The 15,668-nt window shown below is 38.5% G+C and overlaps 1 protein-coding gene across 1 annotated transcript in view; it reads right to left on the reverse strand.

The window, feature by feature from the left end:
• Nucleotides 1–15,668, reverse strand: part of RasGAP1 (Ras GTPase activating protein 1) — a 373,291-nt gene that overhangs the window by 122,082 nt on the left and 235,541 nt on the right. Inside the window, exons 7-10 of the mRNA XM_068380108.1 lie at nt 6,651–6,804; nt 4,527–4,675; nt 4,007–4,208; nt 773–884 (exon numbers count right to left, since the gene is read on the reverse strand). Of these exons, the coding sequence (XP_068236209.1) occupies nt 773–884; nt 4,007–4,208; nt 4,527–4,675; nt 6,651–6,804 (617 nt within the window). The remainder of the gene's footprint in view (nt 1–772; nt 885–4,006; nt 4,209–4,526; nt 4,676–6,650; nt 6,805–15,668) is intronic.

Genomic DNA, 15,668 nt, shown 5'->3' on the forward strand with positions numbered 1-15,668 from the left:
GATGGAGATGGTTTGGGCATGCTCTTTGCACTCCCCAAGAGAGATTACTTTACCAAACTTTCAACTGGGCTCCACAAGGCACTAGAAGAGTTGGAAGATCCAGGCCTACATGGCTGAGGACTATGAAACGTGAAGTAGGAAATGATGAGTAAAGAAGCATGGATTTAAAAGCCCAAGATTGAGGCAACTGGTGAATCTAACCAAGGCCCTTTGCATCAATAGAAGTAGGAGATGATGATTTTGTCAAGAAAAAAAAAATAAATACCAGGAATAAGCTTATAGCTTAATTCCTGGCATTTATTTTTTTCTTGACAAAATTATCATCTCCTCTTACTTCTATTGATGCAAAGGGCCTTGGTTAGATTCACCAGTTGCCTCGATCTTGAGCTTTTAAATCAATGTATCCAGTAATCACTGCATGTGACGAGCACATTATAAAGAATCCAAGATGGAGTTGCATTCTGGATACATGAGAGGGATTAGGGGTATATATATATATATATATATATATATATATATATATATATATATATATATATATATATATATATATATATATATATATATATATATATATTATATATAGCAAATACTAAGGATTAAATGATTTTGTTGAGCAACTCACCCTTAAAAGGATATAGCAAATATATTTAAGGAAAGATTCGTTTAGGTAATAAAGCCTTTAATTTGTGCAAAAACTTTTTAGGGCCAAAGTTTTACTATAAACAACATTTACATACATGTACCACAACAAATCAAGTTTATTACTTACGAGGAAAGTAAGTGTTTGCCAGCTCTCGCAACTCCGAAAATATTTGGCACATAACAGGTGGGCAACTCAAAGCAGAGTTGATTATGGCATTGAGCACGACACGAACATATTCCTGAAAATACAGCGTTTGTAAAGCCAGGTGTATATAGAAAGTATGCTTATTAAAAAAAAATTGTTCACAATAAATTATTAATCTTGATAAATTATATCTGAAAAAATAGCTTGTTTTTTTATTATTATTGTAAGTACAGTAAGCTAGAATGTCTTTGGTATTCAAACCACAGCTAAAATGCTTCTAATCAAAAGCTGCTGTCTGAGATCTCTTCATCCCAGCTTTTTCATCTCAGGGCAAATACAAGACATATAGATGCTTTATTATTATTATTACTTGCTAAGCTACAACCCTAGTTGGAAAACCAGGATACCATAAGCTCAGGGGCTCCAACAGGGTTTAAGAATAGTAACAACATAAATATCTCCTATATAAACTATAAAAACTTTAAAAAACAAGAGGAAGAGAAATAAGATAGAATAGTGTGCCGAGTGTATACCCAAGCAAGAGAACTCTAACCAAAGACAGTGGAAGACCATGGTACAGAGGCTATGGTACTACCCAAGACTAGAGAACGATGGTTTGATTTTGGAGTGTCCTTCTCCTAGAAGTACTGCTTACCATAGCTAAAGAGTCTAAAGTGGCCACTGAACAATGACAGTGTAGTGAACTCTTGGGTGAAGAAGAATTATTTGGTAATCTCAGTGTTGTCAGGTGTATGAGGACAGATGAGAATATGTAAAGAATAGGCCAGACTATTCGGCGTATGTATAGGCAAAGGGAAATTGAACCATAACCTGAGAGAAGGATCCAATGTAATACCGTCTTGGCCAGTCAAAGGACTCTATAACTTTCTAGCGGTAGTATCTCAACGAGTGGCTGGTGCCCTGGCAAACTTACTAGTGGTGATATGTATTCACATGTATTTATTTCTGGGTCTCTTTAACAGTAACCCTCAAGTCAAGGAGCCCCCTTTTGGGGATCAAAGAAGTGAAGCTGCTAGGATGAGTATGCAATCATTTTTTCATAAGTCATAGTCTTTTATTAATCATTATCAGTTTTGTGTTCACCATTTATAAAATAAAATTACGGAGATGTTCGGTAAGAGCATTTATGAGTTTTGTTTCATGATAATCATCACCATTTTATGTAAAATATTCTGCTTTTATATGAGGTCATATGAGGAATGAATTCTCTGCATTCTCTGATATTTTACTTGTCTTCCAGAACTCATTACTTCTAAAATCGTCCTTCTTCTAATGATGAGAACCTTGTATTTACCAATGGTCAGGATATCTTTCCAAATTTCATCCAAGCTGTAACCACTCTCTCTCTCTCACACACTGATCCTTCAACTCCAGCAGTCTCTCTTCAGGCTCCCAAATAATGCTTTATATTTTCTAAGACTTGCCCATCTATCACTACAGAATTCATATTTCCATCTATTTTTGTTAACATTCAGGCATCTAATTTTTTGGAAAGATTTTGATAGTTAATGTCGTAAACCAAGCTTCTGGAGAAGAATCAATATGAACATTAAGGGAGGTTCGTAGAAATAATTGACTTTTATAACTACTAATTATCTCAACACTGCTCTTCTCGAAGTGTTTTTTCCGTAAAATGTTATTACATAATCTTCCTCACTTAACCAGCTTGATTTCATCAATTATGTTATTCCCTATGGCATAAGGTTTCTGGGATACTAGACTTAACATCACGCTTATATAAAAAAATACAGTTCTCGCTTACTTTAGTCACCCCTGTGAGTAATCTTTAATAGAGCATTGGTGCCAACCTGTAGCATTCCTTGGCATAAAAAAATACAGTTCTCGTTTACTTTAGTCACCCCTGTGAGTAATCTTTAATAGAGCATTGGTGCCAACCTGTAGCATTCCTTGGCAGGCTTGACGTAGATGGCCAATGCAACACAAGTATATGAAGTATCAATTTCTTTAGAGTTACATACTTCTACATTGCAAGCACAACATTCTATGTTTTTAAGAGAAAGGTTTGATGCCTGAGATCACTCCTAACAACCTTTAGTGCGGATTATAAGTCTCAAATCGGCCAATATGTACAGGAGTTTCCTTAGCTACATTCTATACCTATAGATCTTCATTTGTCTAATCTACTCTTCATGCACTATAATGTTGTCTTTCTATTGACTTCCCCAATGAGTTTAGAATATGTTTTTACCTTAATCCAGAATTATAGTATTTCATTACGATGCTTCCTTACATTTCTTAGCTTCATGGTTAACCATCTACTATAATAGAATTGTGGTCTCTCGGTGAGGGAGGAGACTTTCCATAGTTTCTGGAAGAATGGATGGTAATCCATGTCTCTCAAAGTCTATTTCCTTTATGTTGCAACTTTTATACCCATATCATTTTAAGGGGACCTTGTACAAGTGAATTTACATTACATTTCTATTAATAATAAACGGTCAACCGTATAAAAGTATAACTGAATTCCTAAATGAAGAATACGCAAAATATGAGAGCTGACTGTATGTGCATTATATTTCCAAGGAGTAGGAATTGGATAGGACACTGACTGACCAAACTGTGGATGTCATTAATGGAACAAAAACGAAAAGATCACTATAAAACATAGATCAATGCAGGTTTTCTACTTAGCCTGCACAACTCTTTCCACAAAACACCCACCACACTTCTGGCCCCTTCTCAAGCCATCCCATTGAAATATATCAAGACTTACTTTATCCACTTCAATCCTCTTTCCATAATATCCCTGTTGTTATTTATCTTCATTGACAACTTTCAAGAAACAGATGTGGTTTATAGTAGTACCTTACGACCTATAGAATTCATCATATTCATGTCCTCCTTTCCTTTATATAGTGTCTAGGCTCCAAAATTTTGTAGGTACTTTGTGAAAAGTTTCTTTGCAACGTTGATAAGAAATAAAAAAATCTTACGATATTTCAATAAATTTTCTATTGTCTTTAAAAGAGATTTTGTCAATTTCATTACTTTGATTTTGATTATTTTCAAATCAACATTATACTAGATAAATCATCATAGGAATTTTTCACAATAAGTCTGACAATACTAGCTACCTATTAAACAGAGGCATAAAATAAAGATGATAACCAAATACTTTATATTACTGTGTAAAAAAAAATTTTAAACAAAGAACAACTATACATTGAAAAATACCTTCAGATTTGATAAATTTGCTTCTCTACTGTCCCCTTGCTGTAATTTTGTTGGGTCAATTTCACACGGTTTTTTCTCACGAAAAATCATGTCAAGTGTTGATTTTAGGGTAGTACGAAGATAATGGTGTCCCACCAACTTCATTAATTCATCAATACACTTTGATACAAGTGTGTTTCCACGAAAAATTGTATTTGTATCTCTGTAGAAGATAAAAAATAAGCCTAAACTTGGCAAAATATAGTAAAATATCAAACATAAACTGCTAAAAATATATGAAATCCAAATAAGAAAAAAAGGCAGAACTGTTGTTTAAAATAATGTCAAACACTAAAACTGTAAAAGAAAAAAAAGAAAAAAAATTTAAGAAAAATAAAGTAAAACGTCAAATATAAACTGCTAGGAAAATAATACATAAAATCCAACCATAAGAAAAAAATGGAACTATTGTTCATAACATCAAACAAAAACAATCAAAACTTGAAAGAGGAATAAATAAAATATTTGTATAAATGCTTACGTAATTTTTGACATTTCATGCCGTGCAAGAGCAGATATAAAAGGGACTATATGCCCATGATGGAGGAGGACTCGAGTTAGGGGCTGGACGACATCTTGCTTCTGAGTTACAATTTCTCCCAGCAGCCTTGCCGCAGAAGACGTTATGGGCTGTAAAGTAAAAAGAGGGAAAAGAATCTTAAAAGATTTAATACAAGAAAATTAATGTTGTTACTGTTCTTGAAACATTTCATTTTGATTGTTCATTACTTCTCTTGTTTGTTTATTTCCTTGTTTCCTTTCCTCACTGGGCTATTTTTCCCTGATGTTGGAGCCCTTGTGCTTAAAGCGTCTTGCTTTTCCAACTAGGATTATAGCTTAGCTTGTAGTAATATTAGAAGTTGTTTCACACAATTAATTAATAAATAAATTACCGTACTTCCTGTGTCATAAGACGCACTTTTTTTCACGAAAAATTACCCCCAAAATCACCCTGCGTTTTAACACTAAGAAAAAGTTGTAGAAGGAGTTTGACACACCTCAAACACCAAACTATTGACTTAAAAGCACTCAAACTCACGAGAGATAGAATATAAACCTACAATTATCATTCATATAATATAAAATCATTCATTTTTATATTGCACTTCACATTTAATTAAGTACAGTAGCAAATTATTATTATTTTTTTTTTGGTAATCAGCTGATGACTCGCTAACCCCCCTTCCACAAGTAAACATGCCAACTAGTGGTCTCGTAGCAGACGACATACTATGACATAGTTGTTTATTGAGTATGTATCTATTTTCTCATATTTTGTTGATATATTGTAATAAAGCAATAAATTGATAATGACTTTGTTGCCCGAGTTCTGAAATAATACAGACAGTTGCTGAATACGTCCTTGGAAAAAAAAACTTCTGTTAGTTGTGTGCAGTACAGTATTACTAAATTAGCAGAAAAGTAACTAGACCCAGAATCCCATAAACAGTAGCGAAAGTATTCCACCTAAAAGAATTTATAGATTTCTATAATCAATAACTACATTTTGTGTGAATATTTATAGGGTATATGAGGAATTTTGGAAATATCACTAGAATTTTACATCTTTACCAAAATTTTATAAAGAACCTTTGGCAACGCTGCTTTCATGTAAACAACACTTGAAACTTCAAGCACATGAGTAAACGTGTAGTTGTGGTGGAAACTAAGACTGATTTAGTTGTTTCTTATAAGAATATGTAATAGAATTGAGATAATCAGCATATAGCTAATAAATATTAACTTGAACATTTCATAATACACCCAAAATAAGAAAAGTTACTGTGTCAGACAATAACCATGCAAGAGTCGCTGACCATGGATTTCTGCTAAGAAGTTTTTAAAATCTTCATTTTTTTTTCTAAAACTGCTTTCCTAATTAAAGGGTGCGTCTTATCACTTGTAGCGTCTTATCACACGGGAAATACGGTAATATACAGGTATTAATATTTCCAGATCTAAAGAAATTTTTTTATCTAACATTTCAGCTATCAATAAAAGACTATAGTACTCCAGGACCTAAGAAAGACCAGTTGTCCAATATTAAGAATGGTATAATATAGATTGTAAAAATTTCCTCCAAAAATAATGGATTGAGGATAATTACCTTCCTCATCCCAGAACTCAGTGAGGTCTTGCATGCTCCTTCCACTTGGGGTGATAAATTACCAAGTGCCACAATGGTATGGTGTCTAAGACATTATTATTATTATAATTATTATTATTATTATTATTACTACTAGCTAAGCTACAACCCTAGTTGGAAAAGCAAGATGCTATAAGACCAAGAGCTTCAACAGGGAAAAATAGTCTAGTGAGGAAAGGAAATACGGAAATAAATAAACAATGAGAAATTAATTGACATTAAGAAGCCATAAAAGAAGATACAATCAGATATAGCACTCCTCCAGTATACTGTACATGACACTTAGATAACAGCAAGCACAAAAACTGGGTATCACAGGATAAAAGAAAAAAACCAAAAGCAAGTTAGCAATACCAAGTATTAAAATGTTATAAATGAAGTGCACTAAGAAAACAGTAACCCACCATAAAATTAAGGATTTATATTTAAACGACCTCACTGAAACATTAAAGAACATACCTCTTCTCCAGTACTCTGAAGAATGAGGTTACGAAGGCTGTCGTAAGACTGACTAGAAAAAACATGGTCTGAAGTATAGTGTATATTCAATCTTAGTGTCCCAAGATCACCTTTTGAATGTCTTGAAGCTGAGTCTCTTGGCTGAAGAAAGTACCTGTCATAAAAAAACATGTAAATAATTATAAATACATCAAAGTTTGAATAAGTAAGCTATAAAAAAATACTTAACACTTTTATCCCATACATGTTTACAATACACCCTATTTGAGAGTTGTTGCCAATTCTAGTACACCATTGATAGTTCAGTATCTATGTTCCCATCCACAACTAAGCTGGATAAGTAATTATGGGAGGTCCTTCCAAAACATTTTGCTAATAATACACTTCATTACACCTCAGTCCCTTTAAATATAAACAATACTGTATTTAATGTGTAACTTCTATCTGATATTAGATTGTCAAACTTTATTGAAACAGGAGTAAAATGATAAATTTGGAAGTAATTTGTATTTTTCCTAACAATAAAAACCTGGGTCTATTTATGGGGATATTACTTTTGGGATAGGGGTTGGGTATGGAGGAGTGGCCCGCTACCACGCTCACTCGCACACCTGGGCTGAGCACCCACTTTGCTTGCAAGCAGGACTTTCATGGGGGACAGATGTTGGTAGGCCAATCTGTAGAAATAGCTGCACGTTTGTATTGTAAGGAAAAATACAAATTACTTCGAAATTTGTCATTTGTTCCATCACTATACAAACCCTTGCTATTTATAAGGATGACTTACCTCTTCGGAGGATGGAACTCCGTACCAGCTGGGTCTTGATATTGACCAGGGGCTTCTTCTGTACGAAATAGATCGTTTTAGGTAAGAACCCTTGCACCTCACTAAAATATGTTACGCACGAATAGCAGCCTCCAAAAGCTGTGTGCTTGTGTTACTAGCAATGTGACTGGTCTTATTAAGAGTTCTACGAGTCATAGGAATCTTTGAGATACCACAGACATTACCCAATTCTCCCCGCTAGAGGTATTGGGGATGCAACAAGTATTGTTTTTATACTAGGCTACAAAAGGGAAATGGTTCTTACCTGCAGAAAGGGGAGATCTGCAGTCCTGAGGACCCCAGTGTTGATTCCCCTAGAGAGGGGAAGGTGAGGGAAGAATGGAGGCCAGTCATTCTACTCATTCACCCCAGACTAATCCCAGGTAACCTTAGCCTTCAACTCTCTGCTACTTGTCCATCAAGGAGCCTGAGGTGTTTAAACCACTTGTTGTGCAGCCATCACAAGACCAATGGAAAATGTTTCCATGCTCCTGTGGGTCACGTCTTGCAGGTAGTGGGCGGTGAAGGTAGTATGCGCTTCCACATGCCCTTTTGCAGAACCAGCGTCACAGAGTAGTTTTTCTTCAACACCATGGACGTTACAATGCCCCTGACTTCATGAGCTCTGGGTTGTGGTGGTGGAGTGGGGCCGGGATTGATTGCCACGTCGATGACCATGCGAATCCATGATGAGTTGGCGTTTTTCATGACCCTCCTTAAGGAGCTTCCCCATGCTGATGAAGTGCCGACACACTGGGGTAACCTGCTGCTGTTCTCTTGAGGTCACACCTCAGACTCCTCACTGGGCAAAGTACCAGTTGGTCTGGGTCTTCGATTACTGAACAAAGACTCCCAATCCGGAAGGGACCGAATCTAGGATCCACTATTCCCAGATTTTGAGTCTTGGCAATAAACCGTTGAGAATTACTTCTCCCCATCCCCTTGAATGGGTGACGTAAGACAGACCATGCCGCTCACCAACTCTTTTGGCCGAAGCCAGAGGAGTAGGAACACTGTCTTTAGAGTAAGGTGGCAATCTGCTGCCTGGCATAAAGGAGAGAGAGAGAAAGTTCCAATGGCGAGGAAGTATCTACTCCTTTCAGTTTAAAGGCCAGACTCAAGGCTGAGTGGTAGCCTTTCACTGCTGAAACTGAGAGGAACATTTCTTCCTGAAGGTATATAAGAAACTCCGCTATTGCTGGAATAGTGGCATCAAGGGGAGAGATTCCCCTTCCATGACACCAACCACAGAAGACAATCCACTTAGCTTGGTATACTGATGAAGATCGTTTGAGGCGTCCAGCCATCCTTTTCGGAACTTATTGCAAAAATCCTCTCCGAGTGAGGAGGTGCTGGACAGTCTCCAAGTGTGAAACCAGAGTGAAGCTACCAACTTGAGGAAGATGTTCTCATGTGCTGTTTGAGTAGATCAAGTCTTGGAGGGAGTTCTCTCAGGAGTTCTGTCAGTAGCTGCAGAAGGTCCAGGAACCCCATAGAGGAGCTACTAGCATCATTGCTAGGTTTTTGCTTCTTCTGGCCTTGTTGAGGAATCTTTTCAACAGACAAAACGGAGGAAAAGTGTATACATCAATATTGTGCCACCGTTGTTAAAATGCATTTTGCCAGAGAGCCTGGGGATTCAGACCTGGGGAACAGTAGAGTGGAAGCCTGAAGTTCAGGGCTGTTGCAAACAGGTTCACAGCTGGGGAATCCCACAAAGTTAGGACTTTGTTGGATACTAGATGATTCAAAGACCACTCGGAACCCACTATCTGAGTCACTCTGCTCAGATTGTCAGCAAGCACATTCCTCTTGTCTGGAATGAAGTGAGCAGACAGGGACACTGAGTTGTTTTCTATCCATCTGAGTATCCCTACTACTAGATGGCACAGGGGCTGCAAAAAGTACCGCCTTGTTTGTTTATGCAAGCCACTACTGTAGTGTTGTCGCCCATCAACACTACAGAGTGACCAGCCAGGAACTGCTGGAACCTTTTGAGGGCTGAATAGGCTGCCCTCATCTCTGGGAGATTTATATGGTGATACCTTTCTAATTCGGACCAAAGGCCGGAGGTGGTGTGGTGCAGCATGTGCGGCCCCCGCCCTTCTATTAATGCATCTGGAAAGAACATTGTCTGATTCAACCTGGACTTCAGTCACCACTGAGAAATCTCATCCTGAGCCGACTGTTGGGAAATAGACGGGCCAGGGATGACAGGTGACCTATAAGACAATCTGTGGTGGGTTGGGATCTTGGCAAAGCTCAAGAAGTCTGTCTTGGTGTTGAAGGGTAGCCACTGAGTCTGGTAGAATAAACCCTTCGTCAAGTAGCCACCGAGTTTGCTAGAATCAACCCTTCGTCAAGTAGCCACCGAGTTTGCTAGAATCAACCCTTCGTCAAGATATCAGAGGAGACGGATGCAGATTCTGTGAGCCCAAGATGACACTAGGGCGAACACACTCGTGAAGACCTGAGGAGCTGTGGAAAGACCGAAGCACAGCACCTTGAACTAATAGTTCGTTGTCGAATATGATCCTTATACTTCCTTGAAGACAGATGGATTGGGATCTGAAGTATGTGTCCTTGAGATCCAGTGTGCACATGAAGTCCTGTGGTCTTACTGCTAGTCTGACCTTATCCGCTGTTCCATCTTGAACGAAGTTTGCATGACAAACTTGTTCAAGGCAGAGAGATCGATGAATGGTCTCCAGCCTCCAGATGCCTTTTTCACCAGAAAAAGTTAACTGAAAAAGCCTGGGGACCTGTCAAGGACCTCTTGGAGAGCACCCTTCCCCAACATGGTCTGGACTTCAGCCAGGACCAGCTCTTTGCGTAGGAGCTTGATGGGACTGAATCCCGAGTCAGTGGAGGGAGAAATTGAATGAACTGGACGGACGCAATACCCTGATTGAATCGCTGCGACTGTTCAGGGTTCAGCCACTGCCGTCTCAATACAGAAGGCCTGGGCATGCCGGCAGTGTGAGAGCTATGACGTAATAGCCTGCATCGGTTGGTCTAAGTGGCAAGCGTTCAAACTCAGTCTGCAATCTGTCTTTATCCGAGCAATAGCCTCTGACGATGCTCCCTTTGTGATTTGTGTTTTATCCTCTAATATTGGATTTCATGCTGGGTATTATGCAAGGTAAAAGTTACACATAGTTTACTTATTAGATTTACGGTAGTAAAATAAAAATTTTGTATTTTATAACTGCTTTACCAGTCGGTTTATATACAAAACCCGGTAATTCCAGCTTGGTATGTTTGAATATCTTGGGCAAATACCGTAAATTAAACTTATTGCATTGCTAATTCCAGCTTGGTATGTTTGAATATCTTGGGCAAATACCATAAATCAAACTTATTGCATTGCTACTTCACTTGTTATATAGTCATTTATAACAAGATCTGCATGAGAGGAACAGGATGTAAGGCAGTTTTACACTGAAATGAAGTTTTAAACTGGGATGTGATAAAATTTTAAATTTACTGTCACTGTTTTGTATCTCGTGTGGCCGTACGAGAACGCGAGTGTTTTTATTAATATAAAAGCAAAAAGCATAAGCAACAAATTTCTTATCATAATTAAACTCAATTTATTTTGTTTGATCGGTTACTAGTATTTCAAAGTTAGCAAGAGGAATGTTTTCTCAAAAATTATATAACAATAACATTATCTGTCATAAAAGCAACAAGATGTAAGCAGGGTGACGAGATTCTGAAAATTTAAATAGGGGACGCCTAAATCAATAGTGTAGGAAAGAATTTTCCGTTGGGGGGGGGGGCAGCTGTGTTTGAAATGGCACTCTTGCAATTTCTACGTATGACAGCGAATTGCAGCATAAAAAAAAAAAAAAAAATGCAATTTTGGACGATTTTCATATGACCAATTGAAATTTTTACACAACGACTATCAACACCGGTAGGCCTACTTGACTAATTTAATAAAAACATACTGATGATATTGATTCTTTGCTATAAACTCAATCACAATACAGTGGTACCTCTACATACGAATTTAATCCGTTCCACAACCGACTTCAGATGTAGAAAATGTTCGGATGTAGAAACGAATTTTCCCATAAGAATACATTGAAATAGGATTAATCTGTGGTTGAGCCCAAAAACCTATGATAACTCCTTAATAAATTACAGTACTACACATAATTACACATGACAATATGCACTCTAAATTAGATAAAAGACATGTAAAAAAGAATAATTATCAAGAAATAATAAATAAAAAATGGGATTTTAGCGTCACTGTACCTTCGAAAGTCCAGCGCAGGTGTCGGTCTTGCTACACAGAGAGGAGACGGATGGGCGGCGAGGAGGTAGAGGGGGTGACTACGATAAACGTACACTACCGTAACTTATTCTAACTTACACTAAGTGAACTTTAACCTAACTTAGCTTATTTTTTTTTATATTTATATTTTATATTCTTTTTTACATTTTCTTTTTTTCTTTTTGATGATTAATTTTAATCACTTTCACTCTCTACACTTGAAATTGATTGAATTTTTTTCTCTTCACTCTTTGCCGTTTTCTTTGAACCACTTCCTTCCTCTTCATCATGAGTTCGCTTCATAGTTTTTTTTAAAGAAGCTATCGATAGATAGTTGCTTGGTACGGCTTTTCAGAATGTTTCGAAAATGAGTTAGGCAAACATCACCGAACTGCACAACTACACGACAAACCTAAAATTTTTTTGGATGGTATTTGTCGATGAAGTCGACCACGTCTTGATATTTTCCTAACATCTCTTTTATTTGTGACGAACCTAACACATGTTCTACCTCCTCGATCCCTTCCTCGTCATCACTCATGTGCTCAGACATAGCATGGAGTTCCTTGAGCTCCTCTGTAGTAAGTTCGTCGTGATGTTCGGCGACGAGTTCCGTGATGTCATCTGCGTCGACCTCCAGACCCATGGACTAGCCAAGGGAGACGATTTCCTCTACGTCTTCCGCTGCACCCACCACGGGATCAGGTTTGGGGTCAAAACCCTCAAAATCTCGGGGAGAAACTGCATTAGGCCACAGCTTCTTCCAGGCAGAATTGAGGGTTCGTCGAGTTAATCCCACCCAAGCCTGATCTATGATCCTCAAGCAGTGCACGATGTTAAAGTGGCTTTTCCAAAATTCACGCAAAGTTGAGTTTGTGCTTTGCGTGACATTAAAGCACTGCTTGAATAGGTGCTTGGTGTAGAGCTTCTTGAAGTTTGAGATGACTTGCTGGTCCATGGGCTGGAGGATATATGTGGTATTTGGTGGAAGATACAGCACCTTTATGAACTTGAATTCTTCGAAGATATCATCTTCAAGTCCGGGGGGTGAGCGGGTGCATTGTCAAGGCATAGCAGGCACTTTAAAGGCAATTTCTGCTCATGAAGATACTTCTTCACAGAAGGACCGAAAACTTGGTTAACCCATTGGACAAAGAACTGCCTAGTGACCCAGGCCTTCGAGTTGGATCGCCAGAAAACATGAAGCTGGTCCTTATCCATATTCTGTGCCCTCAAGGCCCTAGGGTTCTCCAAATGGTAAACCAGTAAGGGCTTGACTTTAAAGTTCCTACTAGTGTTGGCACATAGGGCAAGAGTCAACCGATCCTTCATTGGCTTATGCCCAGGCAATTATTTCTCTTCGGCGGTGATGTAAGTTCGACTGGGCATCTTCCAAAACAGCCCAGTTTCATCACAATTAAACACCTGCTGCTCTACGTAGCCTTCTTCCTGCACGGTCCTTTCAAAGCTCTTCACAAAGTCAGCTGCAGCCTTTGTGTCTGCACTAGCAGCCTCTCCGTGGCGAACAACTGAATGAATACCGGACTGTTTCTTAAATTTTTCAAACCGGCCACGGGATGCCTTGAAATCGTTTGAGGAAGGTTCGGCTGAACTCTCCCCAGCATCACCCCCAGAACTCACTTCCTTCAAGTCAGTGAAAATGGCGTGCGCCTTCTCACAGATGATAGTATCGGTGATGGTGTCGCCAACAATCTCTCTGTCCTTGATCCAGATTAGCAGAAGTTGTTCCATCTCTTCTATGACAGAGCTACGACGTTTTGAAATGATGGTGATCCCCTTAGAAGGTTTCACTGCTTTAATGGCTTCTTTCTGTTTCAAGATTGTCGAGATCGTCGACATATTTCGGCCATATTCTTTTGCAAGCTCACTCACGCGGACGTGGCGCCACGCTCATGCTTTTCAATAATTTCTTGCTTTACTTCTAAAGAAAGAATTTCCTTCTTCCTTTTCCCACCACTACCACTACCACTTGCGAAACTAAGCCTTTTAGGACCCATGCTTTACGTAAAAAACCGTAACAGGATGTACGTAAAAAATCCCGATTAAAATACAGTTAATAGCAGAACGCACAGCGCACAACCACACGAAGCCGACGAGAACAAAGGAATGACCCAAGCCACGCTAATTGAGGGTCCTCCGAGGTCGAAGTGCTGCCTTCTATCGGCGGAAATAAAAAATACATCCGGCGCTATGAGTACCATCTACGCGTACAGGTATTGTTTACTTCGGGTGTCGAAAAAAAATTCGGGTGTAGAGTAGGAACGTGTTCGAATTGTACTTCGCGTGTCGAAAAATTCGTATACAACCGGTACGATGAAAATTGCTTACTTCGTGTGTCGAAATAAAATTCGGGTGTAGAGTCAAAAAATTGCTCGAATTTTACTTCGGATGTTGGAAAATTCGGATGTAGATACGTTCGAGTGTAGAGGTTCCACTGTATCTGTCAAGTCAAGGCTATCACTTTTCTAAGCACACTAAGCTTTTTTCTTACGATTTAGTATAGCTATAATTTGTTCATCGGTTCCAATTTTATTGTTAAATCTTTAACGCCTTTCACATTTTTAATTTCGTTTAATTGATAGTTCACAGAAGACAATTATCAATGTTTTAATTGATATTCAGTAATACAGCATTGGTTATAAATAAGTCAAGGTTTCTAAAGTGATTTTGTATTAGCAAAATACAGACATACACAATCGTACGTATATATACATATATTTTTGAGCTCAAGCTATGTCGTCCTGATGGAAGGTTCCTAACAGTAGCTTCCAAGGGATATATGAACTACAGTGATATTCCAAGAGAATTTACCTTTAGGTCTTCAGAATTCTAACTCCTGGCACGAATATCCTTAACATTCTCTTTAGTTTATCGCATAAATCAGGGTACGTATACCTTGATACGACACATAGCGATCTTCACCCCGAAGAGCGTTTTCGCTTTGAGGGGGAAGAGTGGCAATTTTGGAAGGGGAGCCGATATCAAGGTTACCCTATTCCCCATACTACTATTGAGTATCAAGATGGCGGTCATTCCTAATTTTGTAGCGAATTCGCATGGTGGTGTTCCCTGTTGATCTAAATTTTTCAATCGATTCTGCTAGGATTATTATGCAATCTCCAGCTTCTTTTGCCTCTGGAAATTTGAGTATTGATTCTTTACAATGTATGTATTTTAGCTATTGTTTCACAGTGAAATTAGAGTAATTTATTGTGCTTAGGAGCTAGGCCTGTTACCGGAGGCGCCTTGGGCGCTGTCGTTCGTTAGGCATGTGTTATTTTGTTAGTAGAACGACTTTCCCGGTTGATATACCATTAATTAATTATGAAAGCTATTTAGGCATAATTATACTTGTAAAGATATTTTTGGGCTCAAGCCATGGCGTCCTGATGGACGGTTCCTTTTTGGTAGCTTCCTTGGGTATATCACTACTAAATATTCCCAGAGAATTTAACCACAGGTTATCACAGAATTCTAACTTCTGGAGCGAGTATCCTAAAGGTTTCCCTTTTAAGATATCGTATATCAACAGGGGACGCATGTATTAACGCGCCACATAGCTATCTACACCCCAAACAGAGTTAACACTTCGGTGTGTAGGGGCGGAGAATAGCTGGGGAGCCGTTCCACAGCTAATCTCGTTCGTGGCTACTTTTGGTACTCGAGACGTAAACAAACGGGCGCAATTGCTAAATGACGTCACGTCCGTCCCCATCCTTCTTCTAGTAGCTTGCCTTGCTAAGACGGATTTTCCCTTGTGCATTTTCATCAGCTTGCATCTTCGTCATGTCGCTACCTTCGGCCTCGCCTTCTTCTGGAAAGTTGAGTACAAGGTTCCAGTATTGTTTAAATAAGCTCTGACCGTAAAGTAAATTTTACTTTTCGA

This window comes from Palaemon carinicauda, chromosome 9 (assembly GCF_036898095.1).
Source record: "Palaemon carinicauda isolate YSFRI2023 chromosome 9, ASM3689809v2, whole genome shotgun sequence".
NCBI lineage: Eukaryota > Metazoa > Arthropoda > Malacostraca > Decapoda > Palaemonidae > Palaemon > Palaemon carinicauda.